General features: G+C 42.1%; 1 protein-coding gene across 1 annotated transcript; it reads left to right on the top strand.

Moving 5' to 3' along the window:
- Nucleotides 1–4: 4 nt before the first annotated feature.
- ALKBH1 (alkB homolog 1, histone H2A dioxygenase) lies at nt 5–16,915 on the top strand. Its single transcript, XM_085317615.1, has 6 exons — nt 5–220; nt 3,116–3,224; nt 7,697–7,859; nt 13,400–13,490; nt 14,688–14,881; nt 15,412–16,915. Exons 1-6 carry the CDS (start codon nt 5–7, stop codon nt 15,833–15,835), a joined length of 1,197 nt encoding a protein of 398 aa, XP_085173741.1. The 3' UTR covers nt 15,836–16,915.
- Nucleotides 16,916–17,258: the final 343 nt, after the last annotated feature.

Raw genomic sequence — 17,258 nt, forward strand, 5'->3', positions numbered from 1 at the left:
GCTGATGCGGGAATTCCCCGTGGCCCCGCCCCGCGGCCACCTTCCGGGCCTGGCCCCGTGTGCCGCGACCAGCATGGCCAAAATGGCGGCGGGGGCGGCCGCTGCTGCCCTCACGCGGGAGGGCGGGGAAGACACCTTTCGCCGTCTTTTTCGGTTCTACCGGCAGCGAGACGCCTCGGACTTGCGGGGTGTGGTGGATTTCTCCGCGCCGGGGGGGCAGGTAACGTCGCGCTCCCCCAGCTTTCCGCGGGGTAGTGGGCCAGCCGCCGCGGCTGCTGCGGGGCGCGGGGCTYATGGGGCCTTGCGGCGCGGCCTAGCCCGGCTATGTTCTACCCTGCCGCCACCTGGCCGTGGGGTTGCAGCCCTGCCGTGCCTTCTTTTCCGACCCCGAAGCACGAGGTAGCCGTGACTTTTTCAGGAGCGTGGCCTGGGAGTGGCTCGTGGGGTGACTGGTGCGCGGGGGAGCTTGTTGGGGACGCAATCATCCTGCCCTCTGAGCAGTTTTACCTTGTGTCAACATGGTGCTTTTTGACATTGCCCTAGCTTATTCTTTTCCGCTCTTTCTTCATATTTGGCATCAAATCTTGAATTCCATTCAGTTACTTGCTATAAGATACTGATCACTATCACTGATCCTCTTATGGGTCATTATAATATAAAAACACAAGTTGCATGAACAGACATGCAGTTCATGAAAAGAATGTGACCCTGAAAGTCCATTGTGCTTCTGCCCACGCAGACTGAAAACAAATGTACCCTAAAGTGCCCCTGTTTACCCAAAAGCCCCAGAACCAGTGTGCCATAATATGCCTGGCTGAACACTGTTCAGGAACGGATTGATTTGTGGCTGAATGAAATAATCAGTTGAGAAGTAACATCTCGATCATCCAGTTTGAACGTGCTCCCTCATGCCTTGGGTGTCTTAGTCTCTGGTGCCTTTTGCCCTTCTGCCTTTAATGCGGTTGGTTCTATGTATATCGTACACCTTCACAAGAAATGCTAAGGACAATGCCAAAGCAGCTCTCAGGTTAAATTTGACTATGCAAGTGCTTAGTACCTGTGAGTGGAAAATCCTTTCTAGAGGAAGGATGACTGTGAGGGATAAGGTTGTGTTTAGGTCTATCCCTGATGTTGCCACCCTAAAATTAAAAAAAAAAAAAAATCCTCAGATTTACTTTATCTTGATTCACAGCTATAAAATTTAATTAACTTTCTTCGCTGCAGTAACATATCTTCAAGGCTTCTGAACCATGCATTACTTAATGGAAGCAAAGGAACACATGGGCTGAAAGTAACAATTTCAGTCCTGGAGCTGTCACCCTCACTGTTTCCTGGGCTCTACAGAGTTTTCTGTCTACAGGACAGAAAACCTGATCTATATGAAATTGTTCAAGGCTTTAGCATTAAGCAGGAAAATTATTAACATTCCAGCCTTTCCTGAGCTTGCAGCAATCCTTTAGCAAATGACATGAATTCTAATGTTACAGCCCCTTCTGGGAAATTCTGTGTACTTGAAAGCATCACAAGCAGCATCTCTCCCCTCTCCCTGTCTTTCTTTTGTGCTTGTTATCATCTAAGATAAGTTGATAAAGTATCTTTTATTCCCCTTCCCCCAGGGTTAAAACATGTGATATCTTCCTCTAAGTAGAGCTGCAGGCCAGCCAGATTGGCCCAGATACTGTTCTTCCTTCAGAAAACAGCTTCCAGTGATTGAGCTTTTCAGTGAAGTGAGACATACCCCAGCTGCCTTGCTATGAGGCTTATTTTACTGATTCTGCACTGTTTCTATGCAGTTCTTCAGCATAGAAACAACTCTAGGTCTCCTGAAACCCTATCAAGCAGGCAGTGGGTAAGCAGTTTGAGAAGACAGAAGAGTGGCAAAGTCTCAGTCAAAGGAAGACCCCTCCTGGGGATGTTTTTCAGGCAGGACTCTGACCTAATGGCTGTTCCAGGCTGGCAGTCACAGAGCTGCTTTTGGCAAAGAAGGTTGGAAAACTGGTAGAACTAGGCACATGACAGAAACTGCTGTCTAGCACTGGTTTAGACTCTTTTCGGAAGTTTCATATATATAATTTGAACCAGTTGCTCAGAGGATTATGAGTATAGCTGTACCAGCCTGCAGAGAGACTAATGTTTATATCTCATTCATCACTGTGGAGTCTGAGTACTTGCACTTAGGCCTTAATTTCATAGACATTTTAAATTGTGTCTATAAACCAGGTCTTGCTTGCCTCCGTTTCCTTATTTCCACTATCTCTGTGCTGCTCCTCCCTTGTGCCAGCCTGTATGTTTGCACAACTACATGGGGAGATGAACTGGCAAACTAAACCAGATCAAAACCAGCCTGCCTCTACCCTGTTCTCCCTAAGAAAGTTCCCAGTTGTAAGGGAAGAAGGTGGAAGAAACATAGTGGACAAGTTTGCTTCTCTCAGTAATAGTGTTGGCTTATTCCATGTTAAATTATGTGCTGTTGTGACCCGAGAGAGTATATTGAGAAACAACCCAAATTCCTCCAACACAAATCTCTAGAGCTGGTAACTCTGGTGTTGGGAACGGAAGCAGCAATGTGGTTTTGCAGGGTTTCTACATTACTTCTCAGCAGACAGCTTTGGTGAATCACCTCATCACTGTACCTCAGTTTCTCCTGTAAATTACAGAAGAGAATATTCATCTACCTTATGGGATCATGAGGAATAGCTAGTATTTGGAACTATGAAGGTATGAAGTATGAGTGCTAAATATTACAGTCCCTCTAATGGGGATCAATAATTACTAAAATGTTTTATAACAATGAGGGTGTACTGTGGAAATGGACAAATAGTGCAGGATCTTTTCTTATTACTATATTTTTTTTTTTTTATGAATGAAAGACATCTCTCATGATCCTTAAGTGTTATAAAAACAAACAGTAGCCACCTTTTGATTCTTTTGTTGCATATGTACCAGCTTTGTTAGCATCATGCTTTGTTCTGCTCATGGTGTTGAGATGGTAGTTCTGTGGTACTATTGACATTTCGCAAAACTCCTTGGTAGCATTCTTTCTTGTAGGTGCTATTTTTAAATTAGTATTGTATTTCTTCCCTATTTGTTTACCAGATCTGTTTTCTTCTGCCAGGTATTCAGATCACAGCTTAGTATTTCTTCAGTCAGTGATCAAGATGCCTGCAGAGCAGGATTACAGCCAGTTAGCCAGTGGAAAGCTTATGGCCTCAATGGCTATCCAGGTAAGTATCTCTGATTTCAAGAAAACACAGCCTTGTTGCTTCTGGTTCAGGATTTTCCACCCTTATCCTCCTTAGTGTACCTGAAAAATCTGTTTTGGTTTGCCTAAGCATAATATAATGTTGGTTTAAGTGTAGGAGGACAAATGAGTCAACTTAAGGGTGGGATGCGGCAATATATGAAGATCAGAACAGAAGGACCAGTTGTTTCATGGTCCCTGTCAGCCAGAACTTCCCTTGTGAGACTGGTTCTCAGTTGCTATAGACTTTGATTGAGGTTTTATGTTTCTGTAGCATCCCCTTTTCCTTATTATATGTTATGAACATTAAATAGAAGACTGAAACACAGTCATTTCAGGGCTGCAACGTGGCATTTTCTCACTAGTGTAGAACAGTTAGTACAATAAGTAAAAAGGAACCTCTCATCCTATTCAAGGTACAGAGTAATTTCATTACTGTGGTACTACAAGTTATTTCAATATAGATATTCAATATAATGTAGATATTAGATTTTCTGTTCGCCTGATAGAATCGTGGAAAGATTTTAGGTTGGAAGGGACCTCTGGAGGTCTCTAGTCCAAATTCCTGGTTAAAACGGGGCTAACTTGAAAGTTAAATCAGGTTGCTCAGAGCTCTTTCTAAGTTGAGTTTTGGAAATCTCCAAGGATGGAGATTACCAGCCTCTCTTGGCACCTGCTTCAGTGTTTGGCTACTCTCACTGTGATTTCTTTTTCCTTGGAAAATTTTCTAATTGGAATTTTCCTTGCTGCAAGTTGTGACTATTACCTGTTATCCTCTTGCTGTGCACCTCTGAGAAGAATCTGGCTTCATCTACTCTTTAATGCCCCTTTAGGTTGCCCCTCCTAGTATGGCCCAATGTACAGCCAGCCTTCATTGCTGTAAGGTTACACTACTGACTCCTGCTCAGCTTGTTCTCCAGGACCCCCTGGTCCTTTGTTTTATAGCTAGTCTCTGGTCAGTGCATACTGTTGCATGGGGTTATTCTTTCCAGATGCAGGATTGTCACTGTTGAACTTCATGAGGTTCTTTTTGGCCAGTTCTTTCAACTTGTCAAGCTGTCTTTCAGTGGCAGCTCTACCCTCCAGCATATATGCTGCTCCCCTTAGTTCGGTGTTATCTATAAATATGATGAGGGTGAATGTCCCATTGTCCAAGTTATTGGTGAAGATGAAAACAGTTATCAGTACTGGCTCCAGTATCAGCCTAAGAAATGTCACTCAAAACCACCCGCTAGTTAGACTTTGAATCATCAAGGTGACCCTTTGAGCCTGGTAGTCCAGCCAGCCAGTTTTTGCTCACTCTTTTATCGTACCCATACAATCCGTAAATTCCCAGTCTGGCTCCAGTGATGCTACAAGAGACCAAGCTGAAGCCTTTGCTAAAGTCAAGATAAATAGCATCACCTGCTGTCCTCTTGTCTGCAGGACCAGACATCTCACCATAGCAGGCAGTAAGCTAGATACAGTTTGTCTTCAGTAAGTCCATGTTGGGTGATCCTGGTCACCTTGTGCCTGGAAAGGTCTTCCACGAAGATTTGCTCCATAATCTTACTAGGGATTTTGGTAAGATTGACAAGCTTGTAGTTCCCCAGATTCTCCTTATTTCAGCAATAAAAAGGGATTTTTGATTGTTTGATTTTACTTTTCCTCATATTTCTTTTGATTCATCATGACTGCAATGCCTGTATTTGTTACTGTGAAGCCAGCCTGCCATTTCCACATTTGAGGCAGCCACACTAAATACTTCACTTAGTTAACTTAAAGGGAATTGAATAACTTCAGGAGAAAGGCCTTTGCCTTTTCTAGCCTCTTAATTTTTGTTGCACTTACTTATCATAAATAGTCCTTGCTTGCTCTTACTTGTCATTTTATGTCAGTCTATATGCCTTTCCCAGCAATGTTCCACTGAAAAGCATCTTTTTGTCTGCTTTGACAAAGAAAAGCTTTCACTAAACTGAAATGCAAATACATTAGCAAAACCTCAGTCCTATTTACAACTAAGTCCTATGTGGGACAGAATATCACCAATTTATCCTTTTCTAGCAGCCTTTACCTGAGCATCTTAAAGCACTTTAAGATGTTTAAGTAAAGCCCTCTAAAATAAGTTGTTCTTAGTTTGTTTATGGGCAATGGAAGTGAGGTCACTTTTTGCTGGCCCTGCTGTGAGCATGGTGAAACATAAGATCAAGGAAATTGGGTGAATTCCTGTTGCAGTGTCCTGTGTTCTGAGAAGTGAGTGATGCTGACTTTGGGGCTTTGTAATTTCCACAAACAGGTTTTATATGTGGGTTGTTCTTGTTGCTAGATATCTGCAAGTCTTGTCTTTGTTTTGACTGAGGCTGGAGATCATTTTCACAAAGGGTAAAATAATACTTAGTGTGCTGTAAGATTTTGCTGCAATATGAAAATTGCATCTGCTTCCTCAAGGCAGATCCACAAAGAATTCCTATTCTGTTCATTCCATTCAGACCAACTCTTTTACGGCTAAGGTTCAATTGCCTTCAAAGCTGATCTGTGGTGTTCTTTAGTCAACTTAGAAAGATCGCTGCAGAAATATAGCAATCTTCTCCCTCTAATGTGTGACTTAAGTCCCATCTTTCTAGCACTATTAGCACTCTCAGGATCTGTTATAGTCTTGACTGCTAATGTAGCTCACTAGCGTAGCTCACTAGTGTAGTGTTGGTCTTTTTGCTTTTCTTGGCATCAGAAGCATAGAGGGGATAATCTTTTAGTTGCTCATCCTTTTCTAAATCAATATGAGATCTATTTTCCTAGGATTAAGCACTGAAAAATTTGGAGAGAATTGAGCATGTTCTAAGCTTCTGATATGACAGTCATAAGACTTGGATTCCTGTTCTCATTTCTGAGCCTTCTCAGTAGCTCAGTAACTAGCCCCCTGGGCTTCAGTTCCTCCATTAGTACCTGGAAATAATGCATGTGTAGTATAGTATAATTCACATATGTAGTAGAGTGCTTGAGAAACCCACATGAAAAGTTGTGAATGGGAAGAACAGTATTATTCTTCTGTTCTATACAGAAACCAACAGAAAGTAAATGCCATGCTTTTGGCAAAGAAACTTCTTGTAACTAGACCTGTCAGAAGACTGCCCATAGTCTGAAAGTGCAGGGTATTGAGTGAAATGAATGACAGTATACTGAAGGTTATTTTTCTAACCAGTTAATGTAATCTTGTGAGGTCTGAGATGTGTTGTCAGGAAGCTTCTTCTGTGCTTTTATTACCCCTTTCATAAGGCTGCTAGGTAAATTTGCATCCTACTGAGACTCCTAGCTTTACTTCTTGCTTTTTATTTATTTTTATCTCTGTTTAACTTGTTATGCCTGAAAAGTTCAAAAAGATAAAGTAGAGCAAAACCTTAAAACTCTTTTTCTTTGTTCCTCCTATACCCTTATTTCTTCTTATATGTGAATTTTATGTTGATGAGTCTTACTGAATTGACAGTCCTTGAGAGAATATCCTGATTCTCAGAGTAAGTATAGCACAATCATTCATCAATACTGTCAACCATAGCCTGGAAGGAAGCATTCCTGGGGTGCTGAGGAGAAAACTTCAGCAAAGAATCCCACTAGTGCTTCTGATGATGACAGTTCTTACGTTAAGGACTCTTGTCCATTAAGATGAGAACCAAGATAATCCAGTTCAGTTCTGATCATTCTCTTATTTGGGCTGCTGCTTGTACCTGAGATGCCTGTCTAAGTGCATGTGCAGATTAGCCACATGTTTGCTTGATTTTGTTAGGTAACACTAACTATGAAGTATATCAACAAAGACAGTAACAACAGGCAGTTTGGGATATAGTTTGACTTTCATCCCCTTTCGTGTATTACCAAATAAAAAATGTGTATTACCATACAAAAATGTAAAGATGGATACAACCATACTTATTTGGAAATAAGCATAAAGCAAAGAAGAGAACAGTTTACACTGTTGAGCCTGTAAACTGCTTCATGCAGTTCATGACCCTGAAGTAGCAATAAGAAGATTGAATGAGTTCAGAGGCAGTGGCAATGTGTTGTAGTCTAGAGAAACTGAATCAGAATTAGTTAAACTTTGCTAGGTTGAAGAAATTATACTGGAGCATTTCAAAATCAAACTTAGCTGCTGGCTTTCCAAATTATTACCCTTAATCTACCTATAATCATTATGCCTTACAGAAATGTTCTTTACTGTAATCTTCTACTTAGACCAGCCTTGACTGTGCTCCCTGCATTCCACCTTATGTCTCCATTTGTTTGGACTGATAAACAGTAGGTTTTATCTGTTCAGACCTAATAGATTTGATCAGCTCACATGCAGTCAGTGGCTGTATGCCTAAAATGTTTTTTCAGTACCTTCCCACCTCTATCCTTTGCCCTGTTTTTGAAAAATAGGGATATACCTAATCATACTTTCTCCTCTTTCTTCCCCCCCCCTCCATTCTTTTTCTCTGTGGTCAGGGTTTATTTTCATACCAAACCCTTTCCTTCCGGGCTGCCAGCGTCACTGGGTGAAACAGTGTCTCAAGCTATACCCTCAGAAACCCAATGTCTGCAACCTGGACCTACACATGGCTCCTGAGGAGACGATTGATCTGTGGGGGCAGAGCAAGGAGCAGCTGAGGTGAGTCCTGCCTCTCAGCATAACCTCTGATAGTCAAAATTAACAGAAGCAGATATGTTCAGCTCTGAGAGGACCTAAGAAAAATCATCAGGAGAGGGAAACTGAAAAAGATTGTGTACATGCTGGTTGCCTGGAGATGGTGTCTAATATGCCAAGATAAAGGTAGATTTTTGCATGGCTCAATGTGCATCCTTTTTAAATCTCTTGTTCCCACTCATAATGTGATTTTCTGGTAACATATTACTCCAAATCCATCAGTCAGATTTGTAGGGTAAAGTAGCCAGTTTGGCTGATACCGTGGTGAACAGAAGCTCTCTAAGCTTAGCTACAAGTGGAATCATGATGTCCCTCTAGACCTCAGTTTTTCTGAGGCAGAAAGGATCTTTTCCTAAAACCCTGAATGTGTTAGCTTTTTCCAGTCAGCTGTTGGACTGATATACTGTAACTGAAATATTGTATATGCTCTTCCTTGCACTGCTTAGGGTAGCTAGTTTTTTGCCTTATTTTCCAAAGTATTTCTTTGGAAGTTTTTTTTTTTCATGGGTAGTCCTGTAGTACTTGTTTTTATTCCTTTTTTCTCCGTTCACACTGACATGCCAGTATAGGATGCTTTTCTCCAGTACAGGAAAAGGAGTGCTGGGGGAAAGGCAGTTCAGATAGACATCTTGTTTTTTTCTACAGTGTTCTTTACAAACTGCACAAGTGGGCATTCTATTCCTCCTCTCTCCACTTTCAGACAGAGGAAGAAACTGCTTTCTACTCTCATCAGTTGTAGAGATTTATTGCATGAGCACATGATCAGAAGTGATGCATTATCACAGGTTAGTAACTTTTGCTTGCCAGCTGGATTATAGTAACTGAATGTACAAGTGGCTCTTGATGGTCCTTGGCTACCAAGTAAAGTATGTGCCTTAAGTCACCTTCATGATTATTGTAGCTCTGGTAAGAAAACAGAAACTGAATAAGCGATGATGACTTAGTACTTGTGATCACTATTCTTGTTTCTGCAGAGCTAGTATCTTTATTTGACCTGTCCTTTTAACTGAGCATCATTGCCCATCCAGTCTGAAGGTGGTGATTAAATGCACCATTTTAATGGTAATCCTGTTTACTCTGAACTGAAGGGAGAACCTGACCCACAGGTTCAGAGTTCTGTGGGGACATGATTGCCTTTTCTGTACCTAGGTGATACAGAGGTAAATGGAGAATTTCTCCTTTAATTTGCCCTTTAATTTGCAATTGGAGTTGCATGTGAAAATAAATACAAGATATGTGCTGTTTATCATTACCTTTTTGATTTCACTGCTCATTTTTGATAATGGTTGTTTCACTGGATGGAATGACCAGAGTTCCCTACAACTTTCATTCTCCAGTCTATTAGTAGAAATCAGATGCAGAGATTTTACTTTGAAAATACTCTTCATAGCTACAAGATACGGCATGGCAAAAGCAAGACTTTGAATTCTAAATATTTGCCCCTAGGAGAGAAGTGAGGACTCTCCGGTGGGGGGGCTTATTTTTTCTGGGCTTAGTGAGAATTCAGAAGCCTCTCGTTTTTAAATTTTGACTTTTACATTTGTGTTACCTCAAGCACAGATGATTGTTCCTTGAAAGCTGGTCAGCATAGTGCCCTAGAGCTAAAGAAAGTATTCCAGCTTGACAGGCCTTTCCTAGTAGCACTCCTGCAGGTACAGAGGATGATCAGAACAGAAGTTAATTTGCAGTTGGCTCCAGTTCAGTTGAAAAGTGCTTCAGAGAGTAATGGCTGGCAGAAACATTGGCAATTTTATTAAGCACTTGCCTAAGACTTCAAATAAGCAAACTGCCGTATGTGTGCTTTCCTTAAAGAAGAGGGGATCAAACTAGCCAACATGTCTAATATCTGGAGCTGGAGCTTCACAGAGAGGGGAGGAATAAAGTGCTTAATTAAGAAAAGGTCTGGTAGACTTTCTAGGGTTGCACACAGCTTTAATACTTTCTAAAGCAATCCGAGATTCATAGATGTGCTTGGATCATGGCATATCTCTTTGCAGGATGCAGGAATCGCCAGCTAGGGAGATAGGGAGAGTCCATGCAACTCCCAGAGATGGTATGCTCTGCTGTCTCCACAAAGTGGAATTTGAGTGATTTCTTAAGCACTGGGGACAATTAAAAGTACCAAAGAGGGTAGTGCATCCCCATAAGGGATATGTATCGAAAGGGCAGGGGTTGGGGAGGAATATTTTGTAGATGCAATCACTTACAGGATAATAAAGAAGCTTCAGTGCAAAGCCACCCCCCACTCCTGCTATTCAATCTTGCTGTCTTTCTAATATAGTTATACCAGAACTCTTCAGGGCTTTCTTACAGGAGTACCTGCTTGTATAGCTGTAGGAACTCATTGTCTCCAGGTACATAACACTTACTTTCCTCTCCTTAGCAATTGCACATGCAAAATTGTAAGATCTGGGAATAAGAAAATGTTTTGTATGTAAGAGTTCCTGCTGTTGTGCAAACACTGTAGCACTGTAGTGAAAGAAGATAAAGGGCACTTTCAAAATGCAAATGTTATAAAAATTACGAATATTAACTTTAGTGGTTAAAAGATACAGAGGAAAGAGTCGTGGGCTCTCCCTTTTCTAAATGCTGTATTACCTGCTTATGGGATTCATAAATAGTTTGGAGCAGCACATATCTGACAGTTACTATGTTGCTGCTTTATGGTAATTGCAGTTGCCATTATTGCATGACAAATAAGGAACTGGAAAGATGACTTTCTTTCAATATTCTTTATGCTATGAAAAATCACTTGTGGTAAAGAAGCTGGCCTTTAACTGCTGTTCTTGGTTCAGTTTAGGAGCTGTTAATACCAGAGACCAGTATAGGTAAAGGGCAGAAGCAACCTGTATATCCAGGCAGAAGTGCATATTAAATGCAAATGCTTGGTTGAGAGTTGAGCATGGCAGCACAAACATTACGCCTCCTGCTTTGTAAAACAGAATATGTCTTCCTGAACTAATAAGCCTATAAATGAGAGCCATGATGTTCTGTATACATTTCCTTTTTCTTCCTTTCTTCACAATAACATGATTTGGCTTGCAAAAAAAAGCTGAAATTTCTGGAATAAGTGGAATAGAAGATACATATGTACCTTTTCATATTCATCACTAGCATGCTTCTGTCTAATTTGCTATAGTAATACTTTTTGATGCAACTCTACAAAGACTTTTCTGTTGGCCATAGTAAGAGCTCATCCCCCACATATCTTCCTGGATGTTTCACCTTCAAACAAGGAAGATAAGTTGGTGTATGGTTTCAGACCGCTGAGCCCCTCTTCACTAGAGTTGTGACTTGAGAACAGCAGTTACATGTGACATGCTCTTTCCTAAAATATTTAGTGTGAGCTTTTTGTCCTGCGTGGCAGTCTGAATAGCAGACAGGTTGTTGCCAGGCTGCTCTCCATCATCTTTGGAAGGTCATGGAGAAATGGAGAGGTGCTTGAGGACTGGAAGAAAGCCAGTGTCACTCCAGTCTTCCAAAAGGGCAAGGAGGAGGACCCAGGCAACTACAGGCCGGTGAGCCTCACCTCCATCCCTGGAAAGGTGATGGAACAGCTCATCCTGGGTGCCATCTCCAGACATAAGGAGGAAAAGAAGGTGATCAGGAGTAGTCAGCATGGATTCACCAAGGGGAAATCCTGCTTAACCAATCTGATAGCCTTCTGCGATGGAATGACTGGCTGGGGAGATGAGGGGAGAGCAGTGGACATCGTGTACCTTGACTTCAGCAAGGCTTTTGACACCGTCTCCCATAATAGCCTCCTAAATAAAAATCGGGAAGTGTGGGTTAGATGAGTGGACTGTGGGGGTGGGTTGAGAACTGGCTGAAAGGGAGAGCTCAGAGGGTTGTGATCAGTGGCGTGGAGTCTAGCTGGAGGCCTGTGGCTAGTGTGGTGTCCCCCAGGGCTCAGTACTGGGTCCCRTCCTGTTCAGCTTGTTCATCAGTGACTTGGATGAGGGCACAGAGTGCCTCCTCAGCAAGTTTGCTGGGGATACCAAGCTGGGAGGAGTGGCTGACACACCTGAGGGCTGTTCTGCCATTCAGAGAGACTTGGACAGAGTGGAGAGTTGGGCAGAGAGGAACCTCCTGAGGTTCACCAAGGGCAAGTGCAGAGTCCTGTACCTAGGGAGGAATAACCCTAGGCACCAGTATAAGCTGCAGGCTGACCTTCTGGAGAGCAGCTCTGCAGAGAAGGACCTTGGAGTGCTGGTGGACAGCAAGTTGACCATGAGCCAGCAATGTGCCCTTGTGTCCAGGAAGGCCAATGGTATCCTGGGGTGCGTTAGGAAGAGTGCTGCCAGCAGGTCGAGGGAGGTGATCCTGCCCCTCTACTCAGCCCTGGGGAGGCCTCATCTCAAGTACTGTGTCCAGTTCTGGGCTCCCCAGAACAAGAGAGACATGGAGCTACTGGAGAGACTGCACTGTAGGGCTACCAAGATGATCAGAGGAGTGGAGCATCTGCCCTATGAGGAATGGCTGTGAGAGCTGGGCCTGTTTAGCCTGGAGAAGAGAAGACTGAGGGGGGATCTTATCAATGTCTGTAAGTACCTGAAGGGAGGGTGTCAAGGGGATGGGGCTAAAGTCTTTTCAGTAATGCAATGGGACAGGACAAGAGGCAACAGGCACAAACTGACCCACAGGAAGTTCCACCTGAATGTTAGGAGGAATGTCTTCACTGTGAGAATGAGAGAGCACTGGAACAGGTTGCCCAGAGAGGTTGTGGAGTCTCCTTCTCTGGAAGTATTCAAAACCCGCCTGGATGCAACCCTGTCTAACATGCTGTAGGTGACCCTGCTTGAGGAGGGTGGTAGATGATCTCCAGAGGTTCCTTCCAACCTTACTGATTCTATGATTTTGTGACACCAGCTATCTAGACTTTTTGACATTACAAGATGTGTATGTTTGTAGCTAAAGCAGTCTTGTATCATTTACTGAGCATCAAATCAGTCTGTCCAAAACACTTCCTATAAAGGTACCAAGAAGTAGAGCTAATGGCCGTTTGCTTAGGAGAGGATCATGCAGCTTTAACTTCTTCACCATTAGGCAAAGTTTTTCTTCTCTTCTTGACATAATCCATTCAATGCCTCACTTTTCCCCTTGGCCTCCTTCTTTGTATTTACACCTTTAAGATCTTCACAGATTCCATTCCTTTGCTTTCAGGTGCACAAATACTACATGCTCAATTATTATCCTACTTTCTAAATCTGCACCAGTTCACTGTTATGTCTCCCTCTGATAAACTCTTGTTAGGTACATGTTGAAAATACAAGTTTTCAAACTGATAGCAGTATGCAGTAGGCCATACAGCCTGTGTAAATTATATGAATTGAATTTTCAAAGTCTTTGGAAGAAAACCAAAGGCACTGAAAATAAAAGTTTAGCACAGATAGCCTATTAAGGCTATTGTATGGATGAATGACTCATATTACTGTATTCTGCAGTACCAGAAAAACCCTCAGAAATAAGCATAAATCTCATTTCTTTCAATTTTGTCTTTGCAGAAGGAAAGGTTCCAGTAAAAAGGAGCCCAGAAGCTTATTGGAGAAGCTGCGCTGGGTAACCCTTGGTTACCATTATAATTGGGATACCAAGGTACTGAAATTAAATTCTTCTCTATTTCTGTTTTTCCTGTAAGTATTCAGAATGTTAGACAGAAGAAGATATCATTGAATAAAGTGATAGTAAAATGCTTATCATCCTAAAAGACAGTCTTCAGGAAAGGCTGGAGCAAGCTGTGCTTCTAAGAATGTTTTAATCTGTATGGTTTATTGTGGAGGATTTAAATCAGTCCATTATTATGTTCTTTCCTTTGAAAGGTAAATGGTAGTATACACTTTGTTCTAGACCCATGACTCCATTTCAGGGTGACTGAACATTTTTACCTTACCAAAAGGAATGGTCTCAAAAGCTATTTAGGGTGGGGATGCCCCTGAGTATTTGAAGGCAGCTATTTCTGAGAAACCCTCCTTCTTGTTGGAAGGGTGAGAGAAATCAGGAAGAGACTGCTGCTGATGTGACTTTGAACTTAGCACCTGAAGTGGTATAGCACAGTCTCACCAACTAACAGCTATTTTGGAGCTCCTGAACATTGTGAAGACCAAAATGGACTTTTTCATCGAAGTGAGTCAGATGGAGGCTGAGAGGAGGGCAGAGTGAATATGCAATCTATCAGTATGTTGCAGATATTTAACCAAATTAGCTTTCAGCCTTTTGTTAACAGGGTTAGCCTATTACTGGACGGCTATAATAAAAACTCGGTTGCTCCCTTCCACTCCTGTGAGTCAAAATCACTCAATGAGGAGAGAAATAGTTTTGCTATTAATTCTTGTTTGCCTCGTCCTTCAAAGAAGGAACAAGAAGGAACAAAGATGTTTAGTTCAGAGCTTTGCTGATGAGAATCAGAACTCTTATGTTGGCAACCTGAAGTAGTGACAAACTGGGTACGGTCTAACAGGTTTGTGGTAGACTTTATCAGGATGTTGGTCCTAATCTTAGGTCCTAATCTTAGTGACTTCAGGTATGCCATGCAGCTGTAATAATTAACTCCATGAATAACATTGAACTACCACTATTAACCAGGCATAATTACCACTCTGGCAGTCTCAGGATAGGCCCAGAATTAAATGATAGGAAAACTTGCTGCGGTTCTGCCTGTGGTATAACTATTCTCCAAGCAACTATATCCTTCTCCATGACCATCAGCCGAACTTTTGAGTTCTTGTTCAATGTGTTTCCAATGGTGTTTGCTCTTCTGATATTCCAACTTATTTTCCCCTCTCCTTCTTCCAGAAGTACTCAGCAAATCACCACACTCCTTTCCCCTTAGACCTCACATACTTGTCAGAACAAGTGGCTGCAGCATGCGGGTTCCGAGGTTTTCAAGCCCAAGCTGGGATCTTGAACTACTATCATTTTGATTCTTCACTGGGAATTCACGTGGATGAGTCTGAATTAGACCTTTCTCGACCCCTTTTTTCATTCAGGTGAGTCAAGGAAGACACTTGAGTGTTGTGATGGGTTTGGTGGCGGTTTTTGTGTGGTTGCATATGGTTATAGGAAGCTGATATGACTCAATTTGCAAACTGGATGTATGATCTTCACTTTCTGAAGATCTTGTATAGTAGGAAGCTGTAACTCAGGTGCACTCAGGTTTAATTGAACTCAGGTTTATTTGAAGATTGTTTTAATAGCAGCTGATATGGCAGTTCGATGGAAAAGCACTTTGCAGAGGTATAGCCCTGTTCTAAAAGGAGCAGAGTGGCTTCTGGGTACTAACTAGCAAGGATGAAATACATCAGCAGAGCTGCAACCTGTCAGGGAACCTGCTTATTCCATGCCTGCCTTAAACCAGACCTTTTAGTCTGTTTTGCATGCTCTTACAGTAAAGCTGTAATCAGCGGCCATTCTAGCTTTTTAAAAGAAATTTAGCTGCTAGTATTTTCCTGTGGTACATGTAATTGTTCATTACCTTAATTTATTTTTTCTTTTTTCTCTATCCTCTCACCATCTCTAGTTTTGGGCAATCGTCCATATTTTTGCTTGGGGGCCTGAAGCGGGAGGAGGCCCCAACAGCAATGTTCATGCACAGTGGAGACATCATAGTGATGTCTGGCTTTAGCCGCCTGCTGTACCATGCTGTGCCCCGGGTTCTCCCTAACCCTGAAGGGAAAGCTTTGCCTTCATGCCTGGACCAAGCACTTTCTTCAGACCTTCCTGTTGGTTCAGTCATTGAGCATAGCTCTGAGGAAGACTGGCAGGTCTGTGCCAAGTACTTGCAGTCTTCCCGCATTAATATGACTATCAGACAGGTGCTTTCTGATGGTCAGAAATTTCCAGAGGAATCTGGGACAAATGCAAAGGGCCACACACCCTCTGAAGACAGTCACCACTGGAAGAACAGCAGAGCCAAGAGACACAAACCAAGTACAGATAGCTGAGACTGAAAGATCATGCTGACATGGACTGGGCTGGTAACTTCTGGATGGGAACTCATGTAACCATAGTAGAAGCCACTTATCTGTGTGGGGATAAAGGAACTTTGCAGAGTGCACTCCTTGTTGCTGTAAGAAAAGGGGGGAAGGAGTGAACAGAATTTAAAAGGAAAAGAGGGATGATGTCAGGACTGGGGCTCAGGAGATTAACTCTGTTGCAGTTCTGTTATAAACATGTTTTCTAAACTCAGTTCTTATTAAAATACCTGTATGGCATAGAATTTTAAGCTTGGTTCAGTGACTGCTCACATTGAAATAATTGGACAGAAAGTGCTAGCAGAAGATGTAATTGCTATGTATTAAAACTATGGGGCTTGTACACCTCAGTTGAAGTGTATTGATCATTACAAGTACAAATGGAAATGGGCTGCCAGGGGTGTGAAAGCTACTTCTACTACTTCCAAAAGAATCACCTTTGCAGCAAAAAAAAAAAAAAAGATTCGATGATCCAAAACAATCAGCTCCCTTGTGCAACACCTGCTATAAGCTTGCTGCAATCCTTCCCTTTCCCTCTGCCTGCTTGTATCCCCTCAGCAGCTACAGAAACTAATTTAATTGGTGGGACTGGACTTTTTTACGTACCTCAGATTTTAGAGGGAAATGATTAGGGACTAGATTTACTTAAGACTATCTAATAACTCACAATTGGGTGTCCTCCCAAAAGTTACTATGTAATTGAGCCTTATATCCCCATTCTTTCAGAACTGCCCCCGTGCAGTGCCTGCCGAATATGGTCTGCACTCCCAAGCTGCCATCTTTAAGGAGCAGAATGGCTTACAGGTAGAAACAAAGAAATTGTAAATTAAGTGCCTAAAAGTAAGTTAATCACTGATTATCTCCATTGCCCAAAAGATAAATAGATCAAAACAAAGAAAAATGCTAGCTTTTGTGCCCATTCTGTTTAATACTCAGGCCTTCCTATCTGTATTTTAATGCAATTTTAATTGTTGGAGTGGAATACTCTGTCCCTGGGGCATTTTGTCACTATTTCCCAAAGAATAAACTTGACTCTGTTTTAAAATTAAATATCTCTATCAGTTTGTTTTCTTTTTTCTTTTCTTTTTGTACTGGTTAGTTATTTTGCTGTATTATTAATGCTGCCATATCCCTTATGCTCTTCCCTCTAGAGTTCTTCTAGATCTGCTGCCTCTGCCATCTGCTAGCTCTGGAGGAGCAGCCCTGCATATATCTGCAGGGTGACTTTGCTTCTGTGCAGTTCAGGGTTTGTTGGGATCTTTCAGAAAGGCATTGCCTGCAGTATTGAATTCCAATGTAATATGTATCTGGTGTTTTTTCCTCATGGGGGAAGTCTGTCAGGTATGTTTGTTTCATAGCAGGTGAATATTTGTATATGTGTGTGCAGTTAATT

This window comes from Rhea americana, unplaced genomic scaffold (assembly GCF_003343005.1).
Source record: "Rhea americana isolate MKP2758 unplaced genomic scaffold, rheAme1 scaffold_5, whole genome shotgun sequence".
NCBI lineage: Eukaryota > Metazoa > Chordata > Aves > Rheiformes > Rheidae > Rhea > Rhea americana.